Source organism: Abrus precatorius, unplaced genomic scaffold, assembly GCF_003935025.1.
Source record: "Abrus precatorius isolate BTA unplaced genomic scaffold, Abrus_2018 Scaffold11, whole genome shotgun sequence".
NCBI classification, from domain to species: domain Eukaryota; kingdom Viridiplantae; phylum Streptophyta; class Magnoliopsida; order Fabales; family Fabaceae; genus Abrus; species Abrus precatorius.
The window spans coordinates 7,136,891-7,155,103 of NW_020874303.1; the positions used below are offsets into that span (position 1 = coordinate 7,136,891).

The 18,213-nt window shown below is 31.0% G+C and overlaps 4 protein-coding genes across 5 annotated transcripts; all 4 read left to right on the forward strand.

Annotated features, from left to right (window-relative positions):
• Positions 1-209: 209 nt before the first annotated feature.
• On the forward strand, positions 210-2,327 carry LOC113855202 (1-aminocyclopropane-1-carboxylate oxidase homolog 1-like). Its single transcript, XM_027486738.1, has 3 exons — positions 210-368; positions 971-1,292; positions 1,936-2,327. The coding sequence occupies exons 1-3, from the start codon at positions 241-243 to the stop codon at positions 2,185-2,187; spliced, it is 702 nt and encodes a 233-aa protein (XP_027342539.1). The 5' UTR covers positions 210-240; the 3' UTR covers positions 2,188-2,327.
• A 1,515-nt stretch (positions 2,328-3,842) lies between these two features.
• On the forward strand, positions 3,843-5,891 carry LOC113854577 (1-aminocyclopropane-1-carboxylate oxidase homolog 1-like). The gene is made up of 3 exons (XM_027485655.1): positions 3,843-4,387; positions 4,848-5,169; positions 5,649-5,891. The coding sequence occupies exons 1-3, from the start codon at positions 3,843-3,845 to the stop codon at positions 5,889-5,891; spliced, it is 1,110 nt and encodes a 369-aa protein (XP_027341456.1).
• Positions 5,892-9,612: 3,721 nt separating this feature from the next.
• On the forward strand, positions 9,613-11,885 carry LOC113854578 (nitrile-specifier protein 5). 2 transcript variants are annotated; one of them, XM_027485656.1, is made up of 2 exons: positions 9,613-9,837; positions 10,718-11,885. In XM_027485656.1, exons 1-2 carry the CDS (start codon positions 9,808-9,810, stop codon positions 11,666-11,668), a joined length of 981 nt encoding a protein of 326 aa, XP_027341457.1. In that variant the 5' UTR covers positions 9,613-9,807; the 3' UTR covers positions 11,669-11,885. The 2 variants fall into 2 exon arrangements, with proteins under 2 accessions (XP_027341457.1, XP_027341458.1); XM_027485657.1 differs by having other exon boundaries at positions 9,653-9,837; positions 10,038-11,878.
• Positions 11,886-14,990: 3,105 nt separating this feature from the next.
• On the forward strand, positions 14,991-17,170 carry LOC113855210 (1-aminocyclopropane-1-carboxylate oxidase homolog 1-like). The gene is made up of 3 exons (XM_027486749.1): positions 14,991-15,649; positions 16,198-16,519; positions 16,750-17,170. The coding sequence occupies exons 1-3, from the start codon at positions 15,105-15,107 to the stop codon at positions 17,005-17,007; spliced, it is 1,125 nt and encodes a 374-aa protein (XP_027342550.1). The 5' UTR covers positions 14,991-15,104; the 3' UTR covers positions 17,008-17,170.
• The last annotated feature ends 1,043 nt before the right edge of the window (positions 17,171-18,213 follow it).

Here is an 18,213-nt window from a genome sequence, read left to right on the forward strand (position 1 = left end):
AATTTAAAAATTAAGAGATAAGAACAAATTTGTTGATAATTTTTTTAAGCACTTTTTACTTTTTAAAAATGAAAAAATAGTTAAATTTATTCTTTTAGACAATAAATATTTTTTTCTAAAAACAATTTCTTCTAATCAGATAAAATTATTATGAGTTACAAAACTCTCTATTTAAATATTCACACAAAAATATCTATTAAATTTACCGAGGTGAAGAAAGAGCTTTATACCCGGAATCAGATGAGACCATTTGTGTATAATAGCAATTTTGATATGTACAGTTCACCAGCACTCAATTGGAGGGACACTTTTGTGTGTCTACTGGCTCCTAATGGTCCTAAACCAGAAGACTTGCCCGTAGTATGCAGGTAAGTTCATGTTTGTATAGTGCCTTAAATTTTAGGTCCCTTAGATCAAGGTATATTTAGTTTTGAGTTTTTTTTGGTATGAAGCTACTATGCTCAAAGCAAATTCATCGTTCCTGATTCCTGAATAAGATTCCTCGAACTAGTAATATATCAATGTATAGTCCCTAAAATTATAATCATCAATCGTTTTACAAAAATGTCATTTTCGTCCTTGAAATTATCAAATAGAAGTCATTTTAGTTTTTATTGTTGTAATTTCAGAACTAAATTGATATTATTTTATAATTCCAGGGACTAACATAACACTTGTCTGATAAATTCAAGGACTAAAATAATATTTTTGTAATTTCAAGGTCTAAATTATTCGTTGCTCATAATTTAGTGTATTGCTCTTCCAAGAACTTTCCAGTAGCACAGTAGGCTATAAATTGTCTCCACATGTGTACATGAAGGGTTATGAATCAAGATATACAAAGTAAAGTTCGACAAACAACTATACAAGCCAATGCAATTTAAGTTACAAAAATCAAGAAGATCCAAAGTTAAACTTTCTATTGTCACTGCATTGCATATAATTGCTTTTTGATTGCATCTTTTTGTAGGGATATACTTCTGGAATATGGGACATATATAATGAAATTGGGAATTTCTCTCTTTGAATTACTGTCAGAAGCTCTTGGGCTGCATCCAGACCATTTAAAAGACATGGGTTGTGCTGAGGGGCTTCTTTCACTTTGCCATTACTACCCTGCATGCCCTGAACCAGAGTTAACTTTGGGAACCACCAAGCATTCTGATGATAGTTTCCTCAGTGTGCTTCTCCAGGACCATATTGGTGGCCTCCAGGTTCTTTACCAGGACAAATGGATTGATATACCCCCTGTACCTGGGGCTCTTGTGGTTAACATTGGTGATTTTCTGCAGGCAAGCTCTCTGTTGCTCTTTATTCTGCGTGTGTGAATTTCCCGCAACAGTTATTTTGAATGCTTATTGCATTTGCAACTTCGTTGCCACAAACTAATACATTTTATCATGGTCACACTAAAATGGCTAGTCTAAGTTATGGCCGTTCCTATTTATCTGTCAAGAGAGAGAAGAAATTACATAGATCAAAGAATCCAGTCATATTGTTAGAATTAATTGTTAGAAGAAATTAACCTTTGACTTTTGGACTGCTCACATAGTAATAATATTTTAAAGGAACAAAAAGGGCATCAGTGGAAGAATAACAATTATATTGTCTTGAACTTTTATATGGACAGATAGATAAGAACAAAATTCTTCTTTTCTCTCTAGACTGATAAATAAGAACAAAGGTAGGATTTATTATAGCTGTTACATGTTCAAATGGCTATTAGGAATTAGGAGTATCATATTATATTCATATTATTAAATAAAAGGAGAACTCCTAAGGCTAAAACAATATCTAATTTGTAATAATATTTTAACCTGGTGAAAAGAAAAACCCTGGTATGAATTTTTAGCTCTGTAAATTTTTAAGATATGTAAAATGAATTTAAATGAAGATAATATAACTATTTATTATTATTCTTTTCTTGAACTGCAGCTTATAACAAATGACAGGTTCAAGAGTGTGGAACACAGAGTTCTTGCAAATCTCATAGGTCCTAGAATATCTATTGCATGCTTTTTCAGCTCACATCTTACACCATCACCAAAGATCTATGGACCTATAAAAGAACTATTATCAGAAGATAATCCTCCCAAATACCGAGGCATCACAGTTGCGGAGTATGTAGCCTACTTCAATGCAAAAGGCCTGGATGGGACCTCATCTCTTCAAAACTTCAGGATTTGAGTTGGATGAGGTGGTTTATTTAGCACAATAAATGAATAAAGTAGATAATTTAGAAATGATAACATTTGTCAAACTCCATATAAATATGGATCTTATTCTTGGACTGTAAATTTGTGTTATCGCTTATGTCTTGTAACTGAGGCATTAAAATTTCATACCAATTTGCGTGGTCTTAAAACATGGTGAGATTAAAAAAATTCTTTGCTTGTGTAGATTATATATATATACACAAGAAGCCACACTAAGTGAATTTATTCTTCACCACAAATACATGTCAACACTCACCAATTAAACAAATCCTGAGAGTGCAGCAAAACATTAAAAGAAAGAAGTTATTAGTACTTACTGTTTAAAGGCATAAAATGAAACAGGCTAATTGATTGACATGTTCAAGAAGTAAATCAGCAGTTTGCAATATTCGTCGATACTATCTAATGCTATTGTGTATTAGCAACATATCTAATGGGAAATAACTTTGTTTTGCTTTGTCACTATCTCACTCATTACTAGAGGAAGGCATGTAGTGTTATATTTTTCTCAACATCTGTTAGTTTTTTTAATGGCTTTGTTAACTTCAACCTTTAACTAAATCTTAAGCATTTAAAGATAGTATTTTTTTTTATTAAAAAAAGATAATATTTATTATACTCTTAATGTAATAAATATTTTTTTCAATACAAACTTTCTACTTTTAGTATTAACCTTTGATGTGTATTGAATAGCTAAGATAGAGTTCCTCCAGTGTGGGTTATCTTTGGTGGTTGGTTGACAGTGGTATTTGGTATTGAGTGAGCTCTAATGGTAGGTGTTTTTGCAAGAAACACTCACGTCCAAGTTAGAGGAAGTTGTTCAGGGTTAGGGTAAGATATGGTAAAATGAGTACAAGAGCTATGAAAAGTCCTTTCTTATATATGAGACGTTTAAGTATTTTGTCGTTTTGTACGAGTGATGGGTGTGCGTCTTTCCCTTATACGATATTGCATGACGACAATTGAGCCATCTCGAAATAGATAATAACCTATGCTAGGATTTATTCGAGATTGATTCCTTGGTTGGTCGTAAGAACAAATGTAAATTTATTTTTTTCTAATTGCTAGTAACTCCGAATCATGGAATTTTTTTTGGTACAATCATGGTTAAACAACGTCACATAGAAGGATATATGTTGAAGACAGCCCCCCCCCCCCCCCACACACACACACACTCCCTAGTTCCCACCTAACGTAAAGCAATGGGAATTGACAAGTTGTTGTCAAACATTAGATAATCATAGAAAAATACATTTTTGTTTAGTTCTATGTGCTCCACCTACATCAAACCAGATAAAGGGATTTAAAAATTTCACTCAATTATACAAATGAAATAATCCTTAACTTACAGTTATTATTCATTGTGGTGATCCATTCTTTAGATTGCCACGCTTTTACTAATCACAAACAACTAAAACTTCGTACGTTGTTTCTTTATTAAATAAGTTGTCACAACATGACAACAATTTAGTTGTCTTACATCGAGAGAAAACAAAATGCCCTAGTTTATTCTACTCTTATGGAAAATCGAAATTGAAACCAAAGCATTTTCATTCTCCCCTCTGTTTTGAACCAATCCTTCTAGTTGCGTTCATAACAGAATTGATGCCCATATAGCCTCAAAATATGGTGGTCACAAGCATAAAAGAGTTGGAAGCAGGAACTGTTTACAATTATGATAGATTAAGTGAACTCAAGGCATTTGATGATTCAAAGGCTGGTGTACAAGGCCTTGTAGAAAATGGTGTGACAAAAGTTCCACCTATGTTCTATTGTGAACACTCTTCTCTTAATGATGGGTCAACTAGTGAATCAAGTCCAAAAATTAGCATCCCCATCATTGACCTCACAGGCATCCATGATGATCCAATTTTGAGAAATGATGTTGTGGAAAAAGTTAGATATGCATGTGAAAAGTGGGGGTTCTTTCAGGTTATAAATCACGAAATTCCAATTGATGTTTTGGAGGAGATGATCAAAGGAAATTGCAGGTTTCACCAACAAGATGCCAATGTGAGGAAAGAGTACTACACCCGTGATCCTGGCAGGAGAGTTGCTTATGTTTCCAATTATAGTCTTTACCATGAACCTGCTGCTGTTTGGAAGGACACACTTGGTTGTTTGATGGCACCTCATCCACCAGAAGCACAAGAATTGCCAACAGTTTGCAGGTTTTTGATAATACTATCTTTTGCATTATTTCTTTGACGTGCTGGAACTTGAACGTAACAATTTACTAGTTTTTTAGGATAATTTTGATAATTTCTGTATGGTAATGACATCCATGTGCTACATTGCAATTTTCGTTTTGTGAATAAAGCTAATCTGTTACTCCTTAATCCTCGTGTCATTGCCTTTGTAAGAGTATTTGCTTTACACTTATTTATTTTTTTTGTAGAAAATTTTCATCAGATTTGGATGTGATGTCCTCATTCCATTTTTTTGAGTAAATAAACAATTTGATTTGTGAAAGTAGCATTATGGTTATGTTTAGTCTCTGAAAGTTTCACTCTGTACAATTTATTCCTCGAATGTATTAACTTTGTACAATTTAATGAAATTCATTTATAGTTAACCCTCTAATTTGTAACTTCTCTATCCTTGATGGGTTGATAATATCTATACCTGCAGAGATATTGTTGTTGAATACTCGAAGAAAGTAAAGGCTTTTGCTTCTATATTGTTTGAGTTACTATCAGAAGCTCTAGGCCTTAAACGGTTTCACCTTAAAGACATGGGTTGTGCTGAAGGATTTATTCTTCTATGTCACTATTACCCTCCATGCCCTGAGCCTGAATTAACTATAGGCAATAGCAAGCACACAGACAGCGACTTTATGACAATACTTCTGCATGACCAGATGGGTGGTCTTCAAGTTCTTCATGATAATCATTGGGTTGATGTAATGCCCATCCATGGAGCCCTTGTAATAAACATTGGGGATCTTTTGCAGGTGAAATCATCATGCATAAATATAGCATGTTCATACAACTTCATAACTAAAATAACGTTTTTGAGGCTAAGCACAATGTACCGCATCATAGTTAACCATATTAATATGAATGTGTTACAATATGTTTGAAATAGTATGAAATTTGAACGGAAATTTTCACATTAGTTTGACATATGTGGTGCTACAAATCAATTATATTGTTCTATTCACTGAAATTTAAACGGAAATTTTCACACATTTACATTAAAATATTGAAATGACAAGGACTATGTAGTCATTGGATTTATTCTTTCTTCTTGTTATTTTAATGTATCCTAAGTTTTTGAATGAGCGTGCGTGCTTAGAGACACTGCCCGCAAGCAAGAACCACTCTTTCTTTTTACTTATTGTTTTATGGACACTGTCCAAAATGTAGCTCAGGTTCTGACGTGAAATGGGAATTGGATTGTGATTATCGGTTTCTCTGTATTTTTGTGCAGCTTCTTACTAATGACAAGTTCATTAGCGTTCAGCACAGAGTTTTAGCAAGTAAAAAAGGTCCAAGAGTTTCTGTTGCATCTTTGTTTAGAATATTTGATGAATCAGTAGTCTATGGTCCGATAAAGGAACTGTTATCTGAAGAAAGTCCACCAGTATACAGAGAGGTCTCTTTAAAAGAGTACACAACATATTATTATGCAAAGGGCATTGGAACTTCCGCGCTATCAAATTTGAAGTTGTGATTATGAACAACTATATGTGTTTTTTACGTTATTCTAGTGAACTTTGGGGCACGTCTTCAATAATGGGAAAACAAGACATATTGCATGGTTTCTTTGAAAAATTTATCGGTTTCGTCTTCAGAAAATGATTGTGTATCTTGATTTCTTAAATAATTATGCTTTTTAGTTCTATTTATACAAATATAAATAGTAAACAACACTTGAATATTCTTCAAGGTATAAATTAAATTAAGAAAGGTGGCATTGCTGCTTTTGGTTAGATGGTGTGTAAATTGCCACTCTAAAATGTCTATTATGATTTATATATTCAAATAATTTTGTCTAAAATATCCTTTTCAACTTGGTTAATAAAATTAATAGTAAGGTTATTTTAAACAAAAATTTCTTAAATAAGAGTGACAACAAATTTTATAGGTGTGACGATAGACATTCCCATCTTTACAACATGGGTTATCTATCCTGTTCACTGATTTTCATAACTTCACCAACTGAATAAAATGACAAAAGTCTAAGTTTTTTAAACACAAGTGAACGTGGGGAAAGATGCTAATAAGGAAAAAAGTTTTAATAAAATGAATTACTTACATTTTAATATCCAATTCTAACATATATTTTAAAAGCCGAGAAGAAAACGGTTTAAGATTTGACAGAAACAATTTGGTAAGCAGTTTTGAGCTGGAGACATCTAAGGGAAAGCAAGAGAGAAAGAAAAAACATGCTATGGATAAAACACTCAATTCAAATGAAAATTGACACCATTGAGGAAAATTGTGCCCATGAAAGCAGCAGACAAACAGACTTGATTTATTGATGGGAATATTACATTCATTTGGAATAGGGAAGAAGAGAGACAAATCAGTAAGAAAAAAAAAGGAGAGAAGATGTTTAAGTGATGAGATAGTAATGAAGATGAAGAAGAATAAAATGAAAGCCAAAAGCAAACATAAGGAATAAGTAGAAAACAATGGAAGGAACCAAATAGTCCAACATTTTGGAAATCATGGGGGAATTCATTTGTTTAGTAGGAGAATATTCTTGGAAAGAGACTTTAATAGAAGGAAGAGAAGCCTTTGATAGCAAACCTATGATTTGTTGAGGTTGTTATCCTGTCAAGTGTGGTTGTCTTTTTGGGATGAACTGATCTTATAAAATGTGAATGTTTTGGTGTTATGATTAGTGGGATCATTGAAACCTTTTTTATGGCATATCTGAAACTGGAATTTGTGCTTGGAGTTTTAAGATTGTTTGTGGCAATGTTTCCACTTTCCTTGATGTTACTCCTGTTCTTCTGTCCTTTTAGTCCTAGTTGAAAGTTGAAGCGGTTAGTTTTGAATGAAGTTATACTAATAGGTTGATACTCTTTATTGCTGCCTTTTGGGTTTATGGTCTTGTAATTCCATTATGAACTTCAATTGGCGAGAAAAAACACAATTTCTTGGGGGCTTTTTTATTGGCTTAGATATGAAGTGATGGTTAATTGGTTATTGACCGCTGTAACCTTGACTCTTCAATCCCTTTCTCTTTTAAGCCTCTTGTGCTACAATAACATAATTTCTGTTAAGAATTGCTCAATACAACTTTTTATCATGTGACAGAACTTGACTTTTATGCAATAAGCAGTTCAGGAAGACTAGCTGAACTTTGTGCTTGATAACTAGTACAGATTTTTTTTGGTATACTCTCTTCAGCTATTTTATGTATTTTAAGCGCATGTTTGGTACTACATTTTTTCACATCAAATGGATGTATCTTAACACTGCATCCTTTAGCTTTCAACCAGAAAGACCACTTCTCATAGATGTTATAGAATAACATTTGTACCAAAAATTGGGAAGATTTAAGGAGAAAGTGTTGACAGAAAATAAAAAATCTTGGATATCCTCTCTCTGTATTGGTACTATTAAACTGACGGGTTTAATTCAATGAATGAGTGCAACCAGTATAAGACTGTACAACCTCATCCACACTAGCTAGTTCTAAAATTACTATGCACATTAATCACCAAACAATGTACAGGACACAACAAAAAAAATAAAAGTGTTGTGGCTCAGCTACTTATGTTGTTTGCTTTTGTTGTTAATTTGCATTAAATGCATCCAAGTTTTCGATTGTGGTTCTGTAGCACAAAGGTGGGTTCCCTGTCATACAGAACTAAAATTTACTCCAATGACAATGATGCTGAAAGATAAGTTTACGAGACCATTACTTTAGACATATACCAGACTGAATCTATATACATATGCTGTCTCTGTCAGCAGTCTAAAGTTATCCTTTGCAGTAGATCCCTAAATTACATGTTCATCACTAATCCATCATTCAATATCGTTGATCTTTTAATGTATACACTTTTGGTCCATTTGAACCTATCAGATTCGCGACCCTTGTATAGTAGACTTTTTTTCCTAGTATTTTGTAACCTTCTTTTCTTTATAGTATTTTGTATCTCACATTGCTTAGTGAGATAAGACTTAATTATTGTTATGGTAATAGTATTTTGTATTTGCTCATCATGTTAGTAAGCAACTGTTTTAAACTCGGAGTTTAAACACAGTTACGGCGCTTCACCCCTTTCTGTGAGTGTGCTTAGTTGGGATCAAACCCTTAGCTGTTCATGCAAACTCAGCCATATTGTCATCTGAACCACACTTCGTGGGTGTATCTTGTAATAATCTCTTTCTACAAATGCTTTCTTATATGCTTGAAACCGTAATATTATTGAAGACTTTCAATTATTTAGCTAAAACTCGCCGAATCTACAGCCTTTATAAAATATGGACAAGAGTAGTTAACCACTGCAACTTTTCTAATGTGTGTTTATTGAAGTTGATTAAAAAAAATATATATTATATTAAAATATCAAACTCATATGTGCTTATTTTTTAAGTAATTAAAAGCATTTCCTTAATTAATATCAATAAGCTCACATTAAAAGAACTACTTGAAGTCTTGAATGAAAGCAATCGCTTGAAAAAAAGCAATTAGTGGATTGTGAGCTTGTGACACTTAATTTAAACTAATATTTGGGCCTATTGTGACAATTCAACTTGATATTACATCATCAAGGCGTGATCTAGGCCTTTTAAGGGAATCAAAATTTTTTCATACATAGATCAAAATTTAATATTACAACTAAGATCATATTTATAATTGCAAAACACCTAAACCAGTAGGTATCCACCCAGGTTAACCATTTCTTAAAATAAGAATAAACTCTAAAATTCATTTTTGAAAAGTTTGATGAGACACATTTCTTTTAAAATATAAAAATTTATCTTTTAATCTTAACTATTACAAACCTCACTCATATAATATAGGCTATCGTTTAAACAATGAATACAACTTAATTTAAATGAAAATAAATTTAATTTCTCTTAAATAAAGTTTTACTTTGAAAAAAAAAGATAAAAAAGTCTTCTGCCTTGAATAAATCCAACTCAAATTAATTTTATTTAATTGATGACTATTATAGCTTACTACATTTAACACCAAAATATTTACAATATAAAAAATTAACATACTGGAAGTAAAAGTTATAAAAAATGATTTTGACACATTATAATAGCTGCAATTTCCGTGCCAAAATAGGGGACCACACTGCTGTCAACGCCTTTCAGAACTTATTAACATTTTGTACTTATTGTTTTTGTCCTTTTTCTCGACGAACAAACTCAGAAAATACAATAATTATATTTTATAAGAAAAACAGTAAAACCACCTCATCATCATCGTTTGTTATCATATATTCTCTTTCTTTATCTTCTTCATCACCCACCTGTTTCTTTTCTTATGTTAGAATAGGTTAATGAGCAATAAATATTGAACTAAGTACTAACCAATCACTTCTATATATAAGGCGAAATTCCCAACACGTATCAGAAACATAGTGGCTATCCCACTTTGGGTGTAGATTCCAGCAATGGCGGTAGTGCATGGCAACTGGGTCAAGGTTTGTTCTCTGTTCCTTCATTTCTAATATCCCTATTTTATCATCTTTATTATTGTTATTATGCTTGTATATATAGATCATAGGTATCAAGTTAATATGAAATCATGTTTGACGAAGCACTATATTTTTTACCCTTTTTAATTTCTCCATCCCTGCAATTTCTTTTCCTTGGTGTTTTCCAATTGCAATCATTTTCTCAGAGCGCAAGTCCTTGCAATAGTCATATTTAGAGAAAATGATTTTCTCACATCCATGGTGAACAAAATTCCGGAAGAAATTGCTCTCAAGGGTTGGAGAGAAGTTGAAATGAAAAATTGGGGGTTCAGGATTCCTCTGTGCTTTAACTATGATTATAGGTGATTGAGGCTTGCTATTAGGATGAAGATTTCATGCCAAAGTTAAGTTTTCAATGAAAAGTACTTGAATCATACCTGGACTTCCGATCCAAATAACGGTGTGTTTGGACTGATGTTAAATTTACTCGCCCGTAGATCAATTTTAATACTATAAACAGTGATTTTAATGCTACAATTTAACGTGATTTTAGTAGATTTGTAAAGATACACTAATTCTCAAATAAATCTCACAACAATAATCTCAAATACTTTATTCTAGATCATTAGAACCACACCGAACACATTATCCTCTGTCAAAGACCAACTTGATCAACATTTACAAATTTTAAGAATCAGAACAAAATTTTGTCAAAATTCATAATATCTGTCAACAAAATTTTGATAAATCAATTTCGAGGTTTAGTCTATGTTTAAATCAATTTATCTCAGAAAAAAAACTACTCTTTTTTCCGTTTTTAAAAAATTAAAAATATATTTTTTAGATTTAAACCTAATTAAACAGAAACTTTTGAATCTTACATCAGCTTGATCAAGGAGGAACAGGGCTGGGAGCGAGAAGTTCACATGCCATAGCCATAGTAGGACAGAAGCTGTATGCATTTGGAGGCGAATTCGTGCCACGTGTTCCAGTTGATAACAAGCTCCACGTGTTCGACCTAGAGGCTCTGACATGGTCGGTGGCAGATGCATCAGGGGATACACCGCCGCCACGTGTCGGTGTTACAATGGCTGTAGTAGGAGAAACCATCTATGTATTTGGTGGAAGGGATGCTGAACATCAAGAGCTGAATGAGCTCTACTCTTTTGATACAGTCACTAATAAATGGGCCTTGATCTCAAGTGAGGGTATTGGGCCTCCTCACCGGAGCTACCACTCCATGATCGCCGATGACCGACATGTGTATGTATTTGGTGGCTGTGGGGTTGCTGGAAGGCTCAATGATTTGTGGGCCTATGATGTTGTTGAGGGCAAGTGGGTTGAGTTTCCTTCTCCTGGTGAAAATTGCAAGGGGAGAGGTGGGCCGGGCCTGGCAGTGGCCCAAGGAAAAATATGGGTTGTGTATGGTTTCTCTGGGGAGGAAATGGATGATGTTCATCGTTTTGATCTGGCCCAAAAGACATGGGTCCAGGTTGAAACAAGTGGACAGAAACCTACGGCACGTAGTGTGTTTTGCACTCTTAGTAATGGGAAACACATAGTTGTGTATGGTGGGGAAATTGATCCTAGTGACCAAGGTCACTTGGGTGCTGGTCAATTTTCAGGTGAGGTTTATGCATTAGACACAGAGACACTAACATGGAAAAGGTTAGAAGATGATCAGGTGGACTCAGGTCGCCATCCCGGGGCCCGTGGGTGGTGTGCTTTCGCCGGAGCTTCCCATGATGGCCGTGAGGGATTGCTGGTGTATGGTGGCAACTCTCCTAGTAATGACAGGCTTGATGACATTTTCTTCCTTGCTCTTTCTAAGAGTTAATTGGTGAATAATTAGCCATTGTTATGATATATGTATTATATAGTTGTGTAATGTGCTGTAAACTATATATGATCTGCACAAGAGAACAATGGCTTAAAAACTTGGGTATCTTTGATGGTTAATGTATGTGGTTTGTGAATGTAGTTGTGTGCTGGGTTAAATTAGCAAGTGGGTGATCAATTCTCAAATGGATGATTTGATGGCTCAATTATTCTTCTATTTTGATTCGAGTTTCTCAATTTTAGGGGTGACAAAATAAGCTTGTCTTAATTCAAGCTAATATAAATTGGGTTTTCAAACTTTTTCAAATTGAAAAAAATGTTTACCTTTCATTTGGCTTACAAAATTGAAATCTGAGAATGTGCTATAAAAGTGTATTTTAAAAAAAAATGTATTGTTAGAATATTTTTATACGATATATGACAAAGTTTTAGTACTTTTATTTATTAATTATAAAATATAATCACGTGTCATATAATAACTAACTAAGACTGTAAATATGTGGTTAACATCCAATAATTTTTCCATCAACGGGCTCTATTATGCCTGTTTACACACTACTTTTTCATTTTTTTTATTCCTTTTAAGCTTACTTTATTTTAATTTTTCTTTTCAAAATAGTTAAAATCTTTCAAGTCAACTTTCTTTACATGTTACATATAAAAATATAATTTTAAAAAAATGAACACATGGATTTTATTTATTTATATAAAATTATCAATAATTATTATAATAATATAATTCAATGATAATTTTTTTAATATTGACATGCTTAATAATTAAATAGTTCATTTAGTTTATATATTACCACATTTATAGTAGAAGAAAATATTCTTATTTATAAAATCATTGAAAATTATTTTTAAAATAAAACAAATTCATAACATAAAAAAGGAAGAAAATCTAATATGTAATAGCACGCGTGTACTTGCATTTGAACATTTTTTAAATCATGTTAATACATAAGTTATAACTAATATTATTGAAATAAATGTGAATACGTAATTAATTAAACGTGACTTCAATCATTTATTAAGTGTACGTTTGAATTTACATTTCAATAATTAGTTGTAGCTTTTGAATTAAATCCATGTATTTTATTCTTATTTTAATAGAATATAACAATATTTGATAAAGAAGTAATATACTTATAGTTAATTTTTTTAATCTACTATTTTGATACTATTATTATTATAATTTTATAATTTGTAATAGTTTTTACAAACAAAAAATATATAAAGATTGTATTTGACACAATTCTTGAAACCATTAGTGTATCAGTTTTATAACATATATATATATATATATATATATTAATTATTAAATCATGAAACCTTATTAATAGCCAAGACATTTATCTTAATTGTTTTTTAATTAGATAAAGTCTCTAAGTTTGTTTCTAAAAATTATTATATAATTATTTGAAATAAATTTTGTAAGTCCCATGTTTTGACATCTAGTTTTTGTTAATAGTGGACAAACAACATCACAAAAGGAAGAATAACTGGGAATATTTAAGACCTGCCTTAGTCCCCTCCTACATATGTACGTTTTATTTGATAGTCAGATTAATGATATGATAAATTATACTTTTTTATTTTAATAATATTTGTTAACAATAAGATAAGATATTTTCATCTTAATTATTTTATTCGTTTCGTTTAAGATAAATTTTATACTAACGAGAGTACTAGGTTAATTGAGCATGATAGATTAAAAGTTATGGATCATCATTAAAGAATGCATTTTAGCCACTTTCCATGCGTCCACTTGTTAAAGTTTAGACTTTGAAGTATGTATACCTGATACCAAGGTTTTAAATATTACAACCCAATTATTAAAAAAATATAGTAAAGATTCTTCACGTTAACGAGGAGAGAATGGGTTTTAATTTCAAGCTATCAGGTTGAGGTCCTAGATTAGATCCTTAACTATTAAAGCCTGTTAATCTGAAGTGATTTGATTTATTTGATTAGTCAATTTAATTTAGAAACCAATTTCAATGTTACTAATTTGTTTTGACTTCTTTGGTAATTTCTATATATATATATATATATATATATATATATATATATATATATATATTTATATTGTTATGAAATAAAAAAGAAGTTTAGAACATATGAAAAATAATTAAATTTATGTTGTATTATATATTAATTTGTTTATTACTCTTAAAATATATAAATTACTTAACTTAAAAATTTAACAAAATTAAACTTTCATATTTTTCTATATATAACTCATTAATATTTGAAAGCCATGCAGGTAGTAGGTGAAGTTTAGATCTAGGCCCTAATATAAAAAAAATATTTATGGGTTAGGTTAGGGTTAATTGCTTAAAGGAGAGGTAGTTCACTTCTGGAGGAGTGGCTGATACCTAATTTAAATAATTGCAAGCAAATATATTGAGACATGAAATTCATATGATATTAAGAAAAGGATAGAGTAATTTTGCCACTGATCCTTGTTTTGATTTTAGGATTTAATTATCTTACTAGACTAAATCTCAACCACACAAATCAATAATTTAACAGTTAAAAAATTACATTTTGTTTGACTAAAGTCATAAAATATAAACGTGTAAAAAAGAAATTTTTTTAAAAGATTTATACTTAGTATTATATATATATATATATATATATATATATATATATATATATATGATCTATGTAATTTTTACTATTCTGGACCTTTAAATTTTGTTATTGCAATTGTTTTTTACTTTTGAAACTTAGGTTTCTGAAACTATAATTACACTTTTGTAATTTCAAGTTTTAGAAAAAAAAAAAAAAATTCAAAACATGAAGTTTCAAATTTGTAAAATCATATAGAAACAGTTTTACACTACCGGAATTTAAAGTTCTGAAATTGCACGTAAAAAAGAAAGAAATATAAATCTTAGAAGAAGAACAGCATACATCTCACGAATTATAAAATGTATAAAAATTGAAAGCATGACACAAGGGACTACTGATAATAAAAAATGATTACTGGTCTTTTAATTTCACCTTCTATTGTCGGCCATCATGTAGGTTCATTCTCCCAGAATGAATTTTCAAATCATATCATACTTTAAAACATTTCATTTATGAAAAAATTAATTTTTTTTTATGATATTTGATTCCAAACATACTCTAGTATTTTATTTAGATAAATAATATATAGTAGATGCTTGAACAAGGTTCAAATAATAAATGCTTCCTACGTATTCACTTTATTGAATCAAGTGGTTTCAATAATTTATATTTGTCCTATATGCAAAGCAAACATCTAGGAAACGAACAAGGATGCATCTAGTTCATTCACCTTGAATGAAAAACCGAAAAGGAAACATTAATCTATTCTCTTCATTCAATCTACTCCTCTTCAATCCCTTTGTTTTGAAGCTTTCTTATTTTGGTTAAAGTTTTGAAAGCATTGATAGCCTCAAAACATGGTGGCAACAAGCACACATGGGTTGGAGGCAGGAACTATTTCTAGTTATGATAGGGAAAGTGAAGTGAAGGCATTTGATGATTCAAAGGTTGGTGTCCAAGGACTTGTAGAAAATGGTGTCACCAAAGTTCCACGTATGTTCTACTATGAAGAGTCTAATCTCAGTGATGGCTTTAACAATGAATCAAATTCGAAGATTGGCATTCCCATAATTGACCTCACAGGTATCCATGATGATTCAACTTTGAGAAATGATGTTGTGAAAAAAGTTAGAAATGCATGTGAAAAATGGGGGTTCTTTCAAGTTATAAATCATGGAATTCCAACTCATGTTCTGGATGAGATGATCAAAGGAACTTGCAGATTTCACCAACAAGATGCATGTGTGAGGAAAGAGTACTACACCCGCGATTTCAGCAAGAAAATTATTTATTTTTCCAACTTTAGTCTTTATCAGAACCCATCTGCTGATTGGAGGGATACACTTGCATTTTTCTTGGCACCTAATCCACTCGAAGCTGAAAAATTGCCAGCTGTTTGTAGGTTTGTGATTCTAGTTTTAACATTAGCCTTTGGATATTTTATTTTTGTTATCTTTTGAATTAAAAATAAATTAATTAAATATCATTTTGCACAGTCAAATGCTAACAAGAGATTTTTAAAATTTTAGTGACAAAAATAAAAAATTCAAACAATTTTGGTGACTATCTTAAGGGTTTGTTAATAGTTTTTCATTGGTAAAAATCTATAACTATTTTTTCCCTAATCCTCATGTCATTGCCCTGGTAGGTGTCTTGCTGTTCTGCCCATTTATTATAGAAAATCTTCTTGAGATTTTAGTCTTTTAGATGTAATTTTCCTTTTTCTTTTACTTCTCTTGAAATTACAAACCTAAGCAATTCTTGCATGAGTATAAGGAATATTTAAACATCTTCAACATAGATTTTATTATTATTTTAATGTATAGTTGTATACCAAGTTTTTAGTTAGTTATGCTTATAAGTAGTCTGGTCATATAAGAAATGCTTGGCATGAGCCTCTAAATTGAAACTTCTCTATCTTTAATTAGTTGACATAGTATATATTTGCAGAGATATTGTGATTGAATACTCAACAAAAGTGATGGCACTTGCTTCTTCTTTGTTTGAGTTACTGTCAGAAGCTCTTGGCATTAATCGCTTTCACCTTAAAGAAATGGGTTGTGATGAAGGTCTTACTCTTCTTTGTCACTACTATCCAGCATGCCCTGAGCCAGAATTAACTATAGGCACTACTACGCATCCAGATGGTGACTTCATGACAATACTTTTGCAAGACCAGATGGGTGGCCTTCAATTTCTTCATGAAAATCAATGGATTGATGTACCACCAATTCATGGATCCCTTATAGTAAACATTGGGGATCTTTTGCAGGTTAGTTGATCATTTATAATAATAACATTTTCATTCAACATCATATATAATTTTCTTTAGCTATGCATAATGGACAACATCGTGATTAACTATAGGGGACTGTATTTTAGACCAAAGAGAATGTGTGTTTGTTTTAGTTTAAAATGGTGTATTTGTATATATAAAGTAAAAAGACATGTTAAATCGGAATTGAATTGTGATGATCAATTTAATTTTTTTTTTGTGTGCAGCTAGTGACTAATGACAAGTTTATTAGTGTTCAGCATAGAGTTTTAGCTAACTATCAAGGCCCAAGAATTTCTGTTGCATCTATTTTTAGAACTGATGTCCAATCACCAGAGGGTATGCCAAAAGTCTATGGTCCAATCAAGGAACTATTATCTGAAGACACTCCACCAGTGTACAGAGAAACTTCCTTAAAAGACTTCTTAGCACATCAATATACAAAGGGCCTTGGAAGTTCCTCACTAACCCCATTCAAGTTGTGATTATGAACAATTGCATGAAACACTTTGATGTTTTTAGAATGAGTTGTGGCTTATTTCATTTCTACTAAACTCGGGTACGTGCCTTCAAGAACTGAAAACCAAGTTATATTTTATCTGTTAAGACTATAATTAAATGCATCTTGATTTTTAATTTTATAAATTAAGTGTTCAACTCAAATATCAGTATAAAACTTGAGAAGAAGCATTGTAGCATGCATTTGAATAGTCTTGAGGGTGTAAATTAAATAAAAGAATTTTTCTTCTATGGTAGGGATATTCTAATGTAAGATTATACATTAGAAAATGATATGTTGATGATGGTGCTAATGTTATTGTTTTGCTTCATCTACTAAATTAAGAATGTCTACAAAATAGTAAATAATAAAATGAAAATTAAAAGGAGATCAAATTGTAAACTAGTTAATCAATTCAAGTTCAAGTTCAATTTTCATATTTTCAAATAAATCCAAATTTTAAAGTTTGTTTGTCTAAATAACTAAACAAATCACTTTATTTTTTGTAAGTACATTAAGAATGATAAAATGCAAATGTTCATATAATACACGGGGCACCACTAAGGAAATTCAATTTTAAAATATAAAGCTTCAGAATTATAATCGGTGAAACAAAAATCATATATAAACATAGTGAACGAGAAATAAAACATTAACAGAAGATAGGAAATCAGATTTCAACAAAACATTTTTTGTGTTTTGCTCTGTACATTTCAACGCAACACTCTGATTTTTCACATCCCTCGTTCTTGCAATTCTTGGCCAAAAAAGTCACTCTCAAACTCCAATCTTACCTGTAAAAGCACTGAGATATAAGTGCCGATCAAACTAGTGCCCATTATAAAAATAATGTAATTTTTTATATATTTAAATTAAGTTATCTAATATAAAATTTTATATTTCTATTATATTTTATACACTTCATATAATATTTTTTGTTCATTTGCATAAATTAATAAGATATCATATCTCAACTATATTATTATTAATTTATATTTTGAGATAAAAAACTTAATATAAACATTTAAAAAGTTAGAAGTATAATTAAAATAAAAAAAAATTAAGATTAACGTATATAGATGAAAAGTATAATTAATTTTTCTATTGAGAAACTGAAAAAAGGAGACATTAAAAAATTAATTTAAATATTTATATATTGAACTGATTCCTTTTAATATTCATTTCATATAAT

Bases quoted from the DNA above. Each gene is read 5' to 3' on its own strand.
- LOC113855202 (XM_027486738.1), top strand. From the start codon at position 241: ATGAGACCATTTGTGTATAATAGCAATTTTGATATGTACAGTTCACCA. The intron at 369-970 runs GTAAGTTCATGT...ATCTTTTTGTAG, and splicing joins GACTTGCCCGTAGTATGCAG to GGATATACTTCTGGAATATG. The intron at 1,293-1,935 runs GCAAGCTCTCTG...CTTGAACTGCAG, and splicing joins ACATTGGTGATTTTCTGCAG to CTTATAACAAATGACAGGTT.
- LOC113854577 (XM_027485655.1), top strand. From the start codon at position 3,843: ATGGTGGTCACAAGCATAAAAGAGTTGGAAGCAGGAACTGTTTACAAT. The intron at 4,388-4,847 runs GTTTTTGATAAT...CTATACCTGCAG, and splicing joins GAATTGCCAACAGTTTGCAG to AGATATTGTTGTTGAATACT. The intron at 5,170-5,648 runs GTGAAATCATCA...ATTTTTGTGCAG, and splicing joins ACATTGGGGATCTTTTGCAG to CTTCTTACTAATGACAAGTT.
- LOC113854578 (XM_027485656.1), top strand. From the start codon at position 9,808: ATGGCGGTAGTGCATGGCAACTGGGTCAAG. The intron at 9,838-10,717 runs GTTTGTTCTCTG...ATCTTACATCAG, and splicing joins TGCATGGCAACTGGGTCAAG to CTTGATCAAGGAGGAACAGG.
- LOC113855210 (XM_027486749.1), top strand. From the start codon at position 15,105: ATGGTGGCAACAAGCACACATGGGTTGGAGGCAGGAACTATTTCTAGT. The intron at 15,650-16,197 runs GTTTGTGATTCT...ATATATTTGCAG, and splicing joins AAATTGCCAGCTGTTTGTAG to AGATATTGTGATTGAATACT. The intron at 16,520-16,749 runs GTTAGTTGATCA...TTTTGTGTGCAG, and splicing joins ACATTGGGGATCTTTTGCAG to CTAGTGACTAATGACAAGTT.